Below are 16303 nucleotides of genomic sequence, written 5' to 3' on the forward strand. Positions count from 1 at the left end.
TAAAATAATGTTTGAAGAACGCTACGCTGCAGGCCGAGAAGCAGGCGCTGAAGACACAGTTAAAGCAGCTTGAGAGCCAGAACAGCAACCTGCAGGCTCAGATCCTCGCGCTCCAGAGACAGACGGTTTCTCTACAGGAACAAAACACCACTCTACAAACTCAGAATGCCAAGCTGCAGGTAATACTTACCTGGTTTGCTTTCGAAAATAAAAGCAATTGGACGTTTTTCCAATTGAAAGCTTTAAAGCTAATGGCAATAATGTATTGCAAGTCACACTTTGCTTCTGGTACAGACATGGGAAAGGAAGGAATGTGCAGATGATCTGCACTAAAAGCATTCAAGTAATGTTTTATATGCTGATCAAGAATAACATTTCTAGAAGTTGGTTTTAATCTTTCACGTTTGTCCAGTTTAAATTCTTGGCTCTATACTTAGTAGTAAAGTAGAGTCTCTTCCCCAGTCTTCTAAGATAATTTTTTAAACTTATTTTTAACTTCTAAATTAGGTCAAGGAAATAGCGTGTCCAAAGAGACTCTAATGAATTTAGTATTTTGCCTATTTTTATAAGTAGAGTTTAAAAAAAAAGCCATGCCTAAGAGGAAAATCAAGGTGTTAGTAAGTACAGAAAGCTTGGGAAAAAGCCTCTGAAAACTAAATAAATGTGTGAAGATTGAATTCGGATAATTCAGAGGCAAAAAAGGTAATGTGTGGCCATGGAAACGGTAAAAATGATTGCCCACAGAGTCTTGCAGCTCTTACAGCCAAAATACAGACGTAACTTCTTTCTCTGATAAATGTTAGTGGATCAAATGGTTTCTGGAGCTCTAAGAGTCAAAACTATGTAAAGAGGGAACACAAAGTCCACAATTCAGCAGAGTAATGTCAGAAATGATGGGGGGTGGATGGGAATCAGAGTGAAGGAGTCTTTAAAAAGTGAACAAACAACAGGTTTTGTGGGTGCCTCCAGTTCCGTCCTGTCCCTTTGCGGGAGGGAGAGCACACTTGTGCCGCAGATGAGCTGTGCTCCCATGTTCAGTTTAATGAGTGCACAGGGCTCCCCTTGGTGGTCGGGAAACCCATGGACACAGCACAATGCTGGGTCTTCTCTAGTCATTAGAAATGAGCGGCCGTGGGCATGGAAATACACCGTGTCAGACAGATGAGGGCTGTCTCTGGGATTTGCAGTTCTCTGAGTTTTTGTAATACACTGTGTCTTAAAAAACAGGAATATCTCTGTAGTTCCTTTTTTGCCTCATGAATTGCACAGGAGCACAGGCCTTTCCTATCTGATAAACCTGGAAGATGAATCAACTGTAGAGATTTGGAAGTATTGTGAATTGGGAGAAGGAAGCATTTTCTGCTCTTCTCTTTTTTCCTTTTTGTGTGCTGAACCTCACCAAGCAATGTAGCTTCTCTTGCTGGGCTGATTAAGGATTTTATACCCAACAAGCTGAGGAAGGGAGTTCTTCTCTTTCCTTGAGAATTCAGCTGTTTTGCTCATAGCTTCAGGCAAGTTGCAGGACAACTCTGAATCAAAATGAAACCTGAAATATGTTCATGAAAATAAGAGTCATTAACTATTGGCTGAATCTGAAATGCAAACCAAACCATTCTACGCGGACTAGGTCAAAACTGTTCTTAGACAACTGTAATTCTACTGTTTCTCCTGATACCATAAGGAACATACAAGAGAAATGATGTCTTAAAGGATAACTGGGAATTCGGAGCTAAATCCAGCCGGGGGTTGAGTTGGGGCAGTTTCAGAGCACACACTGGCCATCAGACATGACTTCATTTCCAGCAAAAGCTTCGGCTTTCTCATCTGGAACAAAGAATGCTGCAGTTCCAGCAGAAAGGGATTTGTTCCTTAGTAACAGCGTGCACTGGACTGAGAGATTTCTTTTTCTCTTTCCTTAATAGATACCCTGAGGGTATGAGAAGCCTCAGTGGTTTGTGGTTTTCATCTCTTGAATAGGAGAGAGAAGGGAACTATCCTACATGGTCAGATGACAAGCACGTTGGGCATCATCAGCTCTTTAAGATATCCAAGGATTAGATTAGGTTGATCTTTCCAGAAGCACACAAAGTAAAGTTGGTGGTGTTATTTGTTTTTGAAAAATCTGTCTAATGTTGAAGGCTTTCATGTATTAATACTGTTCTGACTTAATTGTTGGAGAAATCGTACTCTTGTACAGGAAGAGTACTTTCCAGCAGATCTCGAAACACATACAAAAAGTGATCAAGTGACATTGGTGCCATTGGAACATAACCATGAGTGGCACTTCCTCAGTAAAACAACATGGGTACTTCCTTCCAGGTGCTGCTATTTTACTTCCCTTTGTCTCTGTTAAATGGCTGCTACTGTTTGAACTCCCATTGTAAAAGATACGTGGGTACAATAAGGATTTTATGGTGACAATAGATAGTCTGTACAATAAACATTTTCTTAAAAAATGGCCGTAGGACAGTTCATTTTATTTTATTTGTGTGACAGATTTGGCTTATGTGACATGAGGACAGCACTTCAGGAGATATTAGAAGGCAAATAATAATTTAGTCCCCCCCCATCCCTGTGTCTATTTAAGCATATGCTTAAGTGTGTTCTTGTACTACTGCTATAAGAATATTCTTGAAATTGTCTGTTGGGATACAAGAAAAAAGTATTCCCTTTAAAGCTTGTCACGGGATGGAACGACTGGAAGGTTGCTAAAATGGTAAGGGTTAAACTGAAGAAATCTTTCATAGGAGGAGATAGACAAGATAATCCAAACTATGAAATTAATTTGCAACTCTTGTCAAATGTTTATGGCTGCAGGTTGAAAATTCCACCCTTAATTCTCAGAGCACATCTCTGATGAATCAGAACGCGCAGCTGCTGATCCAGCAGTCCGCTTTGGAGAACGAAAACGAGTGCGTGCTCAAGGAGCGGGAGGACCTGAAGGCCCTGTACGATTCGCTTCTCAAAGACCACGAGAAGCTGGAGCACCTGCACGAACGGCAGGCTTCCGAGTTTGAGTCTCTGATAGCCAAACATGGAAGCCTGAAATCCGCACACAAAAACCTGGAGGTGGAGCACAAGGACTTAGAAGACAGGTAAATACTAACATGTAAAATTAGAGTCTGCGATTCCTGAGCCAAAAGCAAAAAATAATGTATAACTTGTGTGAATAAAACTATTACTTAAATATAACATTAAGATCTTAAAACTTTGAAAGATCACCTTTTAAAAATACTCCATATTTTGTTGTCATTCCAAAAAAAAAAGAGGCTTAAATATGAATGTTGTTTGCAGGTACAATCAGTTGCTGAAACAGAAAGTGCAGCTGGAGGAACTGGAGAAAGTCCTCAAGGTGGAACAGGAGAAAATGCTGCAGCAAAATGAAAAACATGAAACAGTGGCAACAGAGTATAAAAAACTTCGCGATGACAACGAAAGGTACCGCAGAAACCTGCTGTGTCTGTCGTAGGGCTCTGAGCACCTGCCAGAACAGGCTAAACAAGTGCTGTATAATATCCGATCACATTTCTTAGCACCTGATGCTGCAGTTTGGAGGCTCATAAATAAACGCCTCCTGCTTTCGGGGTGTTAGGAGGGGTTGGTTTTAGAAAGAGACGTGCAGGAACAAATCTACGCAGCCTCCGTCATTGCCGAAGTTTGGGCCATTCCTGTTCCCTTGCTCTTTTGTGTTGGCAAGAAATTCTACCTGGTTTTGTAAGATTCTTAAATTTTGAAAAGTGGCATCTTAAAACTAGTTGTGATGTCCACGTTTAGAAATCCTGCTTTATTTCTAAATATGGAGAACCTGGCGTGTTTGGCTTAAAGACAGAGCGCCTACCTAAGAAAATTAGACCAATAAATGACTTACCTACAGCATGCGACAGTAAGAAGTTATTCTCTCTATTCTATGAAAGAGCCTTGAAAATTTCATGTTTCAGACGGAATGTGAGTAACAAACACGTTTCCTTCTGTCTCGTATTATTCTTTATGGTGCTTTTGAATTCCAGGCTCACTCACACATACAGTCAGCTCTTGAGAGAGAATGAAGTTCTCCAAACCGATCATAAGAATCTGAAAACACTATTGAACAATTCCAAACTGGAACAAACACGATTAGAAGCTGAGTTTTCTAAACTCAAAGAACAGTACCAACAACTGGATATTACGTCGACAAAACTCAATAATCAATGTGAGGTATGTGAGCATTCTGCTATTTTTCATGACTGGTATCATTGTGATATTTATAGAAGGGTATTTGTAGATTCATAAAATGATATGAAGTGCTTGAGAATTAGTCATTTGCTTTATAGATAATGAAGTGGGTCTGAACACAAATTAATTTGCCTGTTGTACAGGAAATACAAAAATTGGGGCGTCTGTGTTAGGTAAACTGTTGTAAGTTATTTAAAGCACCAAAGAGCCTTTCATCAGTTGAGTCAATATTGAGTTTTCTGTTTGATTTGACTCCAAGAATCCTTTGTAGACCTAAATTTTCTTTCAAATCTCATTATCTATGTGTATAATATGCTCACGTATATATGCATGTACCATTTCATGTATTTTAACAGCTGCTTAGCCAGCTTAAAGGAAATCTGGAAGAGGAGAACAGACATCTGCTAGATCAAATCCAGACATTAATGCTACAGAATAGAACATTACTTGAGCAGAATATGGAAAGCAAGGATCTCTTCCATGTAGAGCAAAGGCAGTACATGTGAGTTTTAAAACAATGGAATTACTGTGATTAGGGCATTACACTAAAACCTGTATTTTTTAAAAAAAGAAAGCTTCTGTTTTTTATAGAAATAAACATATGTGCTACTTCTGAAGTGTTTCTCCTTTTCAAATAAAAATGTTAATGATCTGTGAGAAGCAGATAACTCAAACTACAAGCATCATGTTTTTAGTTCTAAAGCATCAGTGCAATGTATTAATTACTGATGATGCATGTGAGGAATCATAATGTTATTCATTCCTCATTCCACTACAAGCAAAGTTCCCAGGGTTGTTTGTAAACTTTGAATTTGAAAGAAGAGAAAAGGTACTTGTCTAAATGATTCTGTTAGAACCTATACGCTTTTTATTATTATTTCAAAAAAGGGAAAAATTCTGTTGTTTAATACAGGCAAATGGATTTTTTTCAATGTTATGTCAATGTTAAATGTAAGACTGCTTGCTTGTTGCATATTTCGTGATTTATTTTCAACAAGAACAAGTGTTATATAAGAATTCCTCATGAAGAGTGACAACTTTCAGATAACTGATACCCAAAGGAACACATGACTCACACATTATACATACACTTTTGAAACATACATCATCATTAATTTCTGTTGACAGTGACAAGCTAAATGAACTAAGGCGACAGAAGGAGAAACTGGAGGAGAAGATAATGGATCAGTATAAATTTTATGAACCATCTCCACCAAGAAGGTACTGATTAACACGATATAAAAATAAACACGCATGTAAAAGCTGACGTAGCTTCAGCTGTTTCAGCTGAAAATCAAGATTGTGTTAAACTTTGGGGGAGCAGAATCATGTCTGTGTTCTTGGCAGAAGTCCTCAGTAACGTGTTATAAATGTCCTGTGTCATTGATGACAGGAGGGGCAACTGGATCACTCTGAAAATGAGGAAGCTGATCAAATCTAAGAAGGACGTTAATCGCGAACGTTTGAAGTCGGTGACGCTGACGCCGACGCGCTCCGAGTCCAGCGAGGGCTTCCTGCAGCTGCCCCAGCAGGACAGCCAGGACAGCTCCTCCGTGGGCTCCAACTCGCTGGAGGACGGACAGACCTTGGGCACCAAGAAGAGTAGTAGTGAGTACTGCAAAACAGCGCTTTGTACTAATGAGCCCTGCCTAAATGTCCTTTTGATACGATTGAAAATGAAGAGGGGCTGGAAAAGGCTATGCGTTGGGAAGGATTTTTAAAGAGAATTAAAGTCTTTAGGGAAGAAGCCTGAATTCCTTTGTTAATGCCAGATTTGTGCTGATGTCTTGCAAACTCCTGAGTGTTTGGGCAGGAACTAGTTTTTAGCATTCCTGTAACTGTAAATGTTAAAAAGACATGAATTGTTACTGACCCTAAAGCTGAGAATGAAGTGCCTGAGAGGGAGCCTGAGCAGGGTTCCAGAGGTGCGCGTAGATGGAACATTCTGGACACAATTTGCAGACTTTGGAAGAGCCCAAAAGGCATCACATTAGGACACCCACAGCATCAAAGGCCAGATCCTGTGCAGCATTTACATTTTGGATCTGTAGTTTTTGTTCTCCGCTCTTGGCATGAATCGTAAACTGCTTGGTTTCTCACAACCTGAGAGATGGTGTTACAGCCAAGTTAGCAGGGTGGAATGATTCTATTTAATAGTTATGCACCAAAAGCATTTTGGCTGTGCATGTAAAAGCATCAGAATACATGTGTATTAACCTTCACTTAAAATCTTTGCGATACTTTTTGAAAATTTCACGTCTGCTTTCTAAGGACAGCAGATTCATATCCAGTTTTTTCTGCCAGCTGTGAATTTGCTGTGTCAAAGCCATCACAATGAATTTTTTACTTCTATGCTTATTGCAGAAGCTTAGTCAGAGTAAAACAACATGCAGGGAAACGTAAAATCGGATTTGTGATTCTTTAATAACTGAAGAAAATAGTTCAAGGCTACATTTTACCACTTTTGCTAATATGTCAATTTGGGAAGCTTAGTGTTTTTCAATGTGAGAGTCCATTAGAGTCCAAATTACTTTTGAACTTTCAAAAGAGCAACTGTTGCTTTTACATGTGAACTGGGAGTCTGGTGGAAGTGCCGAGTGGCTGAAGCCGCAGTGGGTGTGTTGGCAAGTGTGTTAGTTTGAACCTGGAGTGTGCACGCTTTGGTTCACGCCATCTGCATCCCTGTCAACAATCCCATGTTCTGGAAGAGCTTTTGTACGTGACAGTTTTCTTTGCATGACGCTTGGGACCTTGTAGCGTGCGGTTACCCTCCTGCTGGGGCTGTGCTTGAAGTGACAGGGACCGACCCTCAGCAGAGGTTGGAAATTGTGCAGACCTTGTTAATTTTCTACTCCGTGGACCTCGTTCACGTTCCTCTTAATCCCAGTATATTTATCCACAAACTGGAAAGGCTGATCTAGTTCTGGATCCTGACCTGGATTGCACGTCACCATGGAAACCACAGGTTTTGATAGAATTTGGATGAATTAGTAGCTAGTTCAACGCTGACAATTGTAGCGCGTCTTACAAAGTAGCAGCTTCCATTAGAAGAAGCTACAAGAAAGAGAAAAGCTGTAAGTTGCTGCCTGTCTCTGCGATGCTCAGGTACCGCAGTTTTGGGTCTAGGAGGAGACAATTCTGGTCCCCCCTGGTCTCCTGGGGTGAAATGTCCTGTGTGTCCTTCAGGAGGCCAGAGGAGCAGCTTGCATCCCCAAATCGCAGGTGCTGGCACTAATGGGTGCTGTTCGCAGAAGGCAGAGGACAGGGGATCCGACAGCAAGGGATTTAGGAGATGTATAGGTTCCCTCCCCTGTAACACCTTTAAATAGCAGACACATCGTATCACAGTGAAAGCAGAAGTGTATTAGGCTCCATTTTCTATTAGCAAAACATTTAGGAGATGTCTGCCTTACATTTTCTTGTGTGCATGAGCAGAACGATTTGGGCATTTCAGTACTTGCCATACAGAATTCCCCCGTGTATTTCTGGCTAACAGGAGGGGAATTACAAAGCAGGAGATTTCCTATAAGTGGAGGAATTCTCCAGTACTCATCATTCAAGGACACATTCATAGAATACTGAGAAACGAAAGGTAATGAATTGTAACTAGAATTCTTTGAGTAGATGGTTACTAAGAGTTGAAATAATCCTTAAAAGGTGTAAGCATGCCCAAGCCGAACTTTGTGGTGTCCTGTTTGTTTCTGCTGTAGCTCTGCCATTCCAATGCTTGTCACAAGACCTTTCTTTAGTCACATTCTCTGCAGCGATTCCTGCCGTGGTGTCTCGAGGAGGCTGCGTTTTAGCACAGGACAGGTTTTGATGTTGGATTTCAGGATAGGAGGAGTTGCGCTGGAGTTCTCTGTGTGGTACAGCCAGAAATCAGCCCTTTGGGAGGTGATCGGTGGTAGCGAATGCCAATCAGAGATGACTCCAATCATTCTTGGCCATCCTCTGGTTACTTTTTAATAGGATTAGGGTGGGCATTTTTAATTAAGAGCATGGGTTATCTTGTCTAGAAAGGATTAGAAAAGTTACAAAAGAATTGTGTTGCACTGCGCTGATGAAAAGTAGCAGAAATAGAACAGAATTACCTTTTTGGTTTGCCATTAGTGTTAAAAGTGATCAATTATTTACCTGCTAGAAACCTAGGGCCTCGTATTCCTTTGGGGTGGGCTGTTCCAAGCTGTGTATTTGATATACAATTAGCCATACAACGTGCGTGGCTCCTTTATGGGCTATTTAGCTGCCTTTCTGCTTTTTTTTAAGCCAGGAAGCACCTGGGTTGATGTTGGTTCTGGCTTATTGCCTCAGGATCTAGAAGAGAAGGAATGCTTTATTATCTGAGGAAAATGAAATAAGTTCTTTTGAAGTACCTACAAATATATGTACATAATAAAAGATATCTATATACCTATATAGTGAATAATTCCAAGGTGAAATCGTACTTGTGCTCCTGTCTCATATAGGTAGCACATGTGCCTTTCTTTTCTTGCACTTAAGCAAGATGCACTTGGGATTTCCCCCTCCTCCATCTTTTAATATAATTCATAATTTTAGCTCTATTTCCTGATATTATCTCCATTTTCCTCTTAGCCCTCCCAAAATGTTACAGCAACACTTACCTTTGGATTTTCCTTTGGTATTTTTTCAGCTAAAAAATGAGGTGTATATCATTCCAGACAATAGATCTTATTTTTCTCCTTACAGAGTTGAAGCGGGTTGTTTCAGTAGGATGTTAAATTCACTGCACACGAACAGTAGATTGAACATAAGGTCCATGTCATTTTTTCCACAAGACAGTAGATGACCCAAATTAATGAGCTCAAAATGTAACCAGTGAAGGCTGATAAAAGATTGTGTCTTACTAGAGATGCGGGGCAAAACATTACAGAAGTTATTAATCTCAAAGAAGAACGATGTGAACATCTTTTAAAGTAGAAGTTGTACTTAGAGTTGCTTTCATTTTAAGCTTTTTTTGCTTCACATTTTTCTTTATGTTAACGAAATGTTATTTTTCACAGTAAAAACTATGTAATTGTCAATTGCTATCATTGTCTGCAAGGAAGTTGCATTGATTTTTTCACGAGCTTGGCAGTTAGATCCTTCAAACCGTGTCACGCTCCTCACCATTGTTCTTGGTGCGTTTCTGAGTATATTGAAGTTTTCATAGTGCAGTTGTCATATTTCAGTGTAGTTTTCATATCTCATTATCACACAGAAGCACGAGAATGATAGTTTTTAGCGTAGCATACATAGCTTAAGCTCAGACATTCATTTCTGTCCTTAGTTTCAACATTTAACTTCCATCTGTTCTTCTCCCTTTTTTCTTTCATTTCCCTGTTTCCGTTTTTCCTCATGCTATGACATAAAAGTGGTTGCACTGAAAAGACTGCCCTTTTTGAGGAACAGACCGAAGGAAAAAGACAAAATGAAGGCCTTCTACCGTCGCTCCATGTGTAAGACTTTATGACAGTTCGGCTTCTTTTCAATGGCTACACTGGCTTCATTACTAATTTTTCACTAACCTCTCCCTGGACTGCGCTGTTATTTTTCCTCCTATTTTCAGTGTGCGAGTCCTGCTACGATACAAGGAGCTGGAGCTTTTCCTTTTTTGCTTTTGAATTTTTTTTTGAAACCTTGGCACTGAATACTTTATATATGTGCACGTACACACACACGCACACACATACATATATATATTCAGTGCATTGTGGTTGCATATATTTGTATACATAGCTGTCTATATACACATGTCTCTATGTGTATATAAACTTACAGTGCACTGTGTTAAGCTAAATGGTCCCAAATTCCACATTTCCTAAGCCTTTCGTTAAGAAATCGGTGTAATTTTGTATTTAAAGAAAGCGTAGAAGATGGTGCAAGGCTGCGTGGTGGTCTGTCACTCTTCAAGTGTTCACCAGTTGTTGTTGCCAAAATGTTGTATTGATTGATTTGATTTGATTTTTTTAACGAGGGGTGGACAGTTTTCTCTAGTTTTGTGAAGTAAAGGTGAATATCATCAGCTGTCATCTATTTCAGATCCTTTTATTTGTTACTCTATAAGATACAGTATCCCTGCAGTAACCTGCACTGTACAAGGATCCCATGTCATTGTTGACGTTTTATCGTGTTAGCGCCTCTGCCCACTTTGTTCATCCCATTTGATCATTACCAACAGTATTTCAAGGCTTCTAACATAGACATGACGTATCATTGCAGCGCAAGCATGGCAATAATACCTGGTAAAATGAGTTTTAAGAACCATACCGAGCCGAAAGAAGTCTCTGCCTTACCCCACTTCTCATTCATTGAGCTGATTGCATGTCGTAACGCGGATGATCTTGTGTCTTTATCTTCCAGCCCTCAATGCGCTTTATCGCTTAGAAAACTGTCAAATGATTTGCAATACAGAGTAAGAACCGAAGCAAATACATTGCCCATGCTGATCATTTGCTCTCATTTGCATCCCAGCCATGAATGACCTGGTGCAGTCCATGGTCCTGGCAGGAGGACAATGGACAGGTAGTTCTGAGCATCTGGAGGGTCCTGATGATATATCTGCGGGTAAAAGGAGGAAGGAGTTGGGAGCTCTGGCCTTCTCTACCACAGCCATCAACTTTGCAGCTGGCAACTCTTCTGCAGGCTTCAGATCCAAGCAGTTGCTAAATAATAAAGGTATAGGTAGAAGCTTTTTGCACCGTGATGTGACTGTGTGTAACAGCAATGTCATGTAAATATTGGTTTGACTTGTGCTAGAAGTTTTTCAGCCAAAAGCAATCTTAATAATCGAGTCGCAGTGCTAAGGTACTGAATAGGCTTTAATCGCTGCAGTTATTGAATGTTTCAGCATTTTTCCTACAGAATGTTTCCTAAGTAAAAATTGATTCGTTTGGAAAATATTATAGTCCGTTTTTCAGATGATAGATATTCCAAGCATCTTTTGATTTGATTTTACATCTTATTTTATGTCTCTGTGTATAGATACTACATCCTTTGAAGACGTAAGTCCGCAAGGTATTAGTGATGACTCTAGTACAGGATCGAGAGTTCATGGTAAGATGTGAACTTTAATTAAATTAATTATGGATATATTATGTGAATGTTAGTGCAGTTTGCAAAAAAAAAAAAGTGAATGGCATCATTACAAGTGAGCATGTTTTCTGTGATTTGTGTATCTCTTGAATGTACAGTGTCATTTCTGCAGATTGCGCTTTTCTTTCTTAACTACCGCATCAGATAGATGTTCTATATCTCTGGTAGAAAGTATCTGTGAAGTGCATCTGAACAGGATCAAAATGTTTTCCCTTTCAAAAATCATTTGGAGTTATTAGTAAGATAAAAGAAGTTATCATTCCAGTCCTACAAAAAATATTTCCAAATCTGGCCAGATTTTCCGATGTTTATTGTTCAGTGAAACCTAAATTTGTCATGTACTGCATTTTATAACATCATTACTGTTCCTTCAAGCCAAGCCATGAATTTAAAGCTATCATAGATTATTTAGAAGTGAAGTTTTAACTCTTCTGTGAACACTTAATGAGTACGAGCAGCAAAGGTTTTTGAAGACGGTAACAGCGCATTTCCCTTGTATTGGATAGGAGTACAGGACATAGTCTGTGCAGATGCTCTTGCTCCTCCTGTTCGTGGCATTTCAACAATGTGCAAGGTTCCTTGTCAGATCTGTTGTAAGTGACCTGATCACGAGCAGCTCTCTGCCTGCCCATCCTTCCGTCCGTCAGCCCCGCTTTCCCACTAACCGACCCGTTTCAGTTCTAAACGTACACTGTTTCTCTCTTCCTCCCCTTGTACCTCACTGTTCCTGTCGTGCCCTTTTCTCAAGTGCCCTCTGGGGCTGCCTGGAATTCCCTTTGCTTTCTGATCTCTAAGAAACCACTTTGTTGGCAGTGGGCATGTGAAATAGTGCATGGTTCCTGCCTCTGGGCGTTGTGGCACCAGAACGTGTAGGTACCGCGGCGCCTGCTGTGCCGTGTTGTTCATCACCGTGTCTCCGACTTGTCCGTTTAGCTTCCAGACCAGCCAGCCTCGATAGTGGCAGAACGTCCACTAGCAATAGCAATAACAACGCTTCGCTCCATGAAGTCAAAGGTATGCTCTCCATGAACTTATGGACATCCTTCCTTTCCATTAATGTCTCTGTAGGGTCACCTAGAGAGGTTAAAAAAAGAACAACCACGCACATTCCCACAACACACCACTATGTTCTTCTTTAAGCATTTCCCCAAATTAGGAAAGTATATGAGTATCTGTAGAGCCTATGTTTTTAATCAATATTAGTATATGAGTTACAAACTATTTTAAACCAAACCTAACCCAAGTAACGATGTTACAAAATAAGAAATGCCCCCAAATTACTTTAAAATCACTTCTATTCAAGCAGAGAAGTTGCTCCATGTTTTCTCCCAGCATCCTACCACACGTGCGGTGCTGCTGTAAAGCTGTATAGCATACAATGCAAAGCAGACAAATGGCATTTGTAATACCATCCTGGAAACCTCTGGATTTTGTTTTTGATAGGTTAATAATGTTCTTGGATTTAGCAATATTCTCCAAATTTCATATGTTACAAGCCTTGATATATTTTTGTTTTTAATGGCCATTCTAGCTGGAGACCATTGTACATATTAAACTAGAATGCTGCCAACTCAAGACTTCATTTAATATTTATGGCTTGTGTTTATTAAACGGTATCTGTTTGGAAAGCTAGAGATGAAATGCTAGCTTAAGATTTTTATTTGTGGGTTGGCTTTTTTCTTTGTCCATTTTCTTGGCTCCCTTTTATAAAAGCTTCTTGGAGGTAATCTGTGCCCCACTTTCTATACTGTATTAGAAATCTCTGCTGTAAACAGCTCATCTTCCCACAAACTTAATTTCATTTCTTAGGAGTGACACAAAGCAGGAAATACTTGATTATTCATCAGTATTTTTTAAACAATTCACAATTACTGAAAATAAAAAGAATTGGTGTTGTGGAATGTATTTTGAATGTAATGCCATTTGCTTCCTTCAGGCCGCAGTTGTAATGAATTCATGTAATGGCAGAAACTGTTGGAGAAGCAGCATTTGAAAATAGTTCTTACCGAAGGAAGTATTTTTTTCCCATTTAATCTTTTGTGGTTTGTTGAATGTAAAACTCATTAAGAGTGCATTGGAACGTGTGCCTGGCAGGATGCTGAACCAGAGTGGAGGTGTCGTCCTGAGCCTCTCAGACTAGAGCGCTATGTAGAGGGAGGCCCAGATTATAACTGAAAGGTAGTTTTTTTAACTCACATGCTACTGTATAACGTTTAAAGGGCTGTAAGAGGTAAGTCAGGGGAGAGTGATTATATTAATAATATATTTGGTTTGAGTAAAAAAATGATTTTTTTAGTATTTTAAATAGAATCACTGTTAACTGAATGTGATAACGTTCCAGATTTGAGTGAGGTTATGCTGTTTAACAGCTTTGCTGCCCGTTTCTGACGGACCCCTGCAACTTTAAACCCCGCAGCAGGTGCGGTGAGCAGCGCGAGCCGGCCGCAGAGCCACAGCAGCGGGGAGTTCAGCCTGCTGCAGGAGCACGAGGCCTGGTCCAGCAGCAGCAGCAGCCCCAGCCAGCTCCTGCGCGGCCACGCCAGGTCCAGGACCCCCGAAACGCCCCACGCTCGCGGGAAACGCAGCAAAACCGGCTCTCCCGGCAGCGAAGTTGTTACCCTGCAGCAGTTCCTAGAAGAAAGCAACAAGAGTACCTCAAGCGAGGTTAGTTGGGAGAAGTATTGTAACTCTGTGTTATGCCGTAAATGGGCACAGAAGTACTCGGAGATTAAGCAGTAGCGTGGACTGCATCTTGATAAACTGTACTCACTGTATTATACACAAAATCGTGTGGGATTTCAGTCTCCTACTCTGGAGACATTCAAAACCCGCCTGGACACCTTCCTGTGTAACCTCAGCTGGGTGTTCCTGCTCCATGGGGGGATTGCACTGGATGAGCTTTCCAGGTCCCTTCATTCCCCTGACATTCTGGGATTCTGTGGTTTCGCAGCTTGACCCGTTCTGGCTTCTGAATGAGGTAAGAAAGTCAATCTCCGCTGCACAAACCAGTCTTTTTAGAATTGTTCTTCATTTACGTCCACGAATATTGCTTAAGAAATGTCAAAATTACAGTTGATAGGCTTACAAGATGTTTCGTGTTTTTGACAGATGAAATCTGCGAGCGAAGAGAATCTTTTAGATGAAGTCATGAGAAGCTTATCCGAGTCCGCAGAGCTGACGGGAAAGGAGAAGCTCAGAAAGCCGTCTGGCGGCTGTGGCATTGTGAGATCGTTCAGTGTGAAAACCACAGCTGATTTCTCAGACGGGCGATCCATTAAACCAGAACAACTGGTAAGGCCCAGCCTTCGGAAGACTGAAGATCCCTACTTCACTAGCTCTCCAATAAAATTCCCATCGGGCGCTCCAGGGAAGGGCAAATCGGTGAAAGAAAAAATCCAAGCGACCGCGTCGCAGCGCCAGTCGAGAGATTGCAATCCGTACGCCACCTTACCTCGAGCGAGCAGCGTGATTTCCACGGCGGAGGGAACCACGCGAAGGACGAGCATTCACGATTTCTTGTCTAAGGACAGTAGGCAGCCTGTCTCGGTTGACCCAGCCCCAGCCGCCGGCGACAGGAGCGTCCCCGCAGCCCCCAGTGAGTACCCAGCACACCAGTTCTCCTCTCCTTTTGTTCACTGTGTGGCTTACAGGGTAGATTGTGCCCCACACAGCAATGCAGCTAATTCAGTTAAACCGCCTCATTTAGGATGTAGTTCTGATGTACCTAAGACTTCAAGGATGGAAAGGGCAAATTGCCACGAGAGAACGTTGCCAAACACAAATACGTTTAACGAGAAGGTCGGTACATCTGGTAAGGACAGTGCAGGGTCGTTTATCATGGCGCAGCCTTTTTTATCCCTTAACACTGAATTAGTTAGCAATATAAGCGGATTGCCTCAAAGATCTGCACCAAAACCACCTAATCAGGCCAATACGTCGGCATTTAGATCCGTACCTTGTGCTAATGAGCAGTGTGCTCACAGTGAGCTGCGCGCAGGTGCCACGGGGGAGTACGTTCCTGCCCCCCGGGCAAACAGCAGCGAGGCCGAATCCCCGCTGCTGGTTTCTGAGGATAATCAAACCGTGTGGTACGAGTATGGCTGTGTGTGAGAAGGAACTTCTGCCATTACATATATATAAATATATATATATATATATATATAGTCTAATATGACATATAGGTGTTCTTCTCATTGTCCACTGGATTTAGAGAAAATTCCACTACAAATGAAAAATGATTTTGTGTTAGATCTGTGGGTGTTGTTTGCCAAGGCTCCGTTGTGTACTCCAGCATGTTTGAATGTAAAATTGTAACCTCACCAAAGTTTGCATGAAACATTAATTGCACTGTACATATTTTGCATGCCTTTAAACGTCTTTATAGTACAAGCTATATTTTTATTTGTCACGCACTCCAAGCATTTTGGTTTTTCCCCTGTGCGTTCCTGAATGCATGTTAAAGCGGTTGCATGCTGCATTGCCAGAAACGGCGCTGTGAACGACAGGGTTTCCAATATCCTGGCAGCTTTTTGCAGTTGTGCTCGTGGTTTCATATGTATCAGTAACACTCTGATGTGTATTTGGAGTCAAAATACGTTTTCCCCCCTTATTTGAAGAATGAAAAGAAGCATTTAGAGAGATTGCAGTGTCTTACCCTTTCCATTTGTGCCATGTCCTGGCATAAATGCACTTTGCACAAGGAACAAGTTAAGGCCCAATAATTCAGTGCTCTAGCTCGCACAATAAATATGAATTACTCTTCATACTTACCAACATACTTGACCATTAATAAATAGACCATTCATAGTCCTAAACGTTAATGATCATTCTTATGAAGAAGCAATAAATAGCCACACGATACGCAGCACTTGTAATGAAAAAATGACCCTTTCCACCTTTTCCCTTTTCTGTGCTTTGTCTTTCCACGTCTGGTGTACAAATGTGGGGCGGTGTTTGGTTTTCTTAGGAGTCAGATCACAGTTCTATGAGACTCCTGTGA

At 41.0% G+C, this 16303-nt stretch overlaps 1 protein-coding gene across 3 annotated transcripts in view; it reads left to right on the forward strand.

Annotated features, from left to right (window-relative positions):
* CCDC88A (coiled-coil domain containing 88A) overlaps nt 1-15414 on the forward strand; it is a gene marked incomplete at its 3' end in the record, with an annotated part of 56958 nt that extends 41544 nt beyond the window's left edge. For 2 of the 3 annotated variants that reach the window (XM_080341928.1, XM_080341929.1), the window contains exons 19-31: nt 18-179; nt 2818-3095; nt 3295-3438; nt 4008-4194; nt 4569-4714; nt 5341-5433; nt 5606-5820; nt 9585-9668; nt 10684-10887; nt 11194-11265; nt 12238-12318; nt 13721-13968; nt 14413-15414. In XM_080341928.1, the coding sequence (XP_080198054.1) occupies nt 18-179; nt 2818-3095; nt 3295-3438; nt 4008-4194; nt 4569-4714; nt 5341-5433; nt 5606-5820; nt 9585-9668; nt 10684-10887; nt 11194-11265; nt 12238-12318; nt 13721-13968; nt 14413-15414 (2916 nt within the window). The remainder of the gene's footprint in view (nt 1-17; nt 180-2817; nt 3096-3294; nt 3439-4007; nt 4195-4568; nt 4715-5340; nt 5434-5605; nt 5821-9584; nt 9669-10683; nt 10888-11193; nt 11266-12237; nt 12319-13720; nt 13969-14412) is intronic. The other variant, XM_080341930.1, reaches the window with a different exon arrangement.
* Between the last annotated feature and the right edge of the window lie 889 nt (nt 15415-16303).

This window comes from Nesoenas mayeri (genome assembly GCF_963082525.1).
Source record: "Nesoenas mayeri genome assembly, chromosome: 3".
NCBI lineage: Eukaryota > Metazoa > Chordata > Aves > Columbiformes > Columbidae > Nesoenas > Nesoenas mayeri.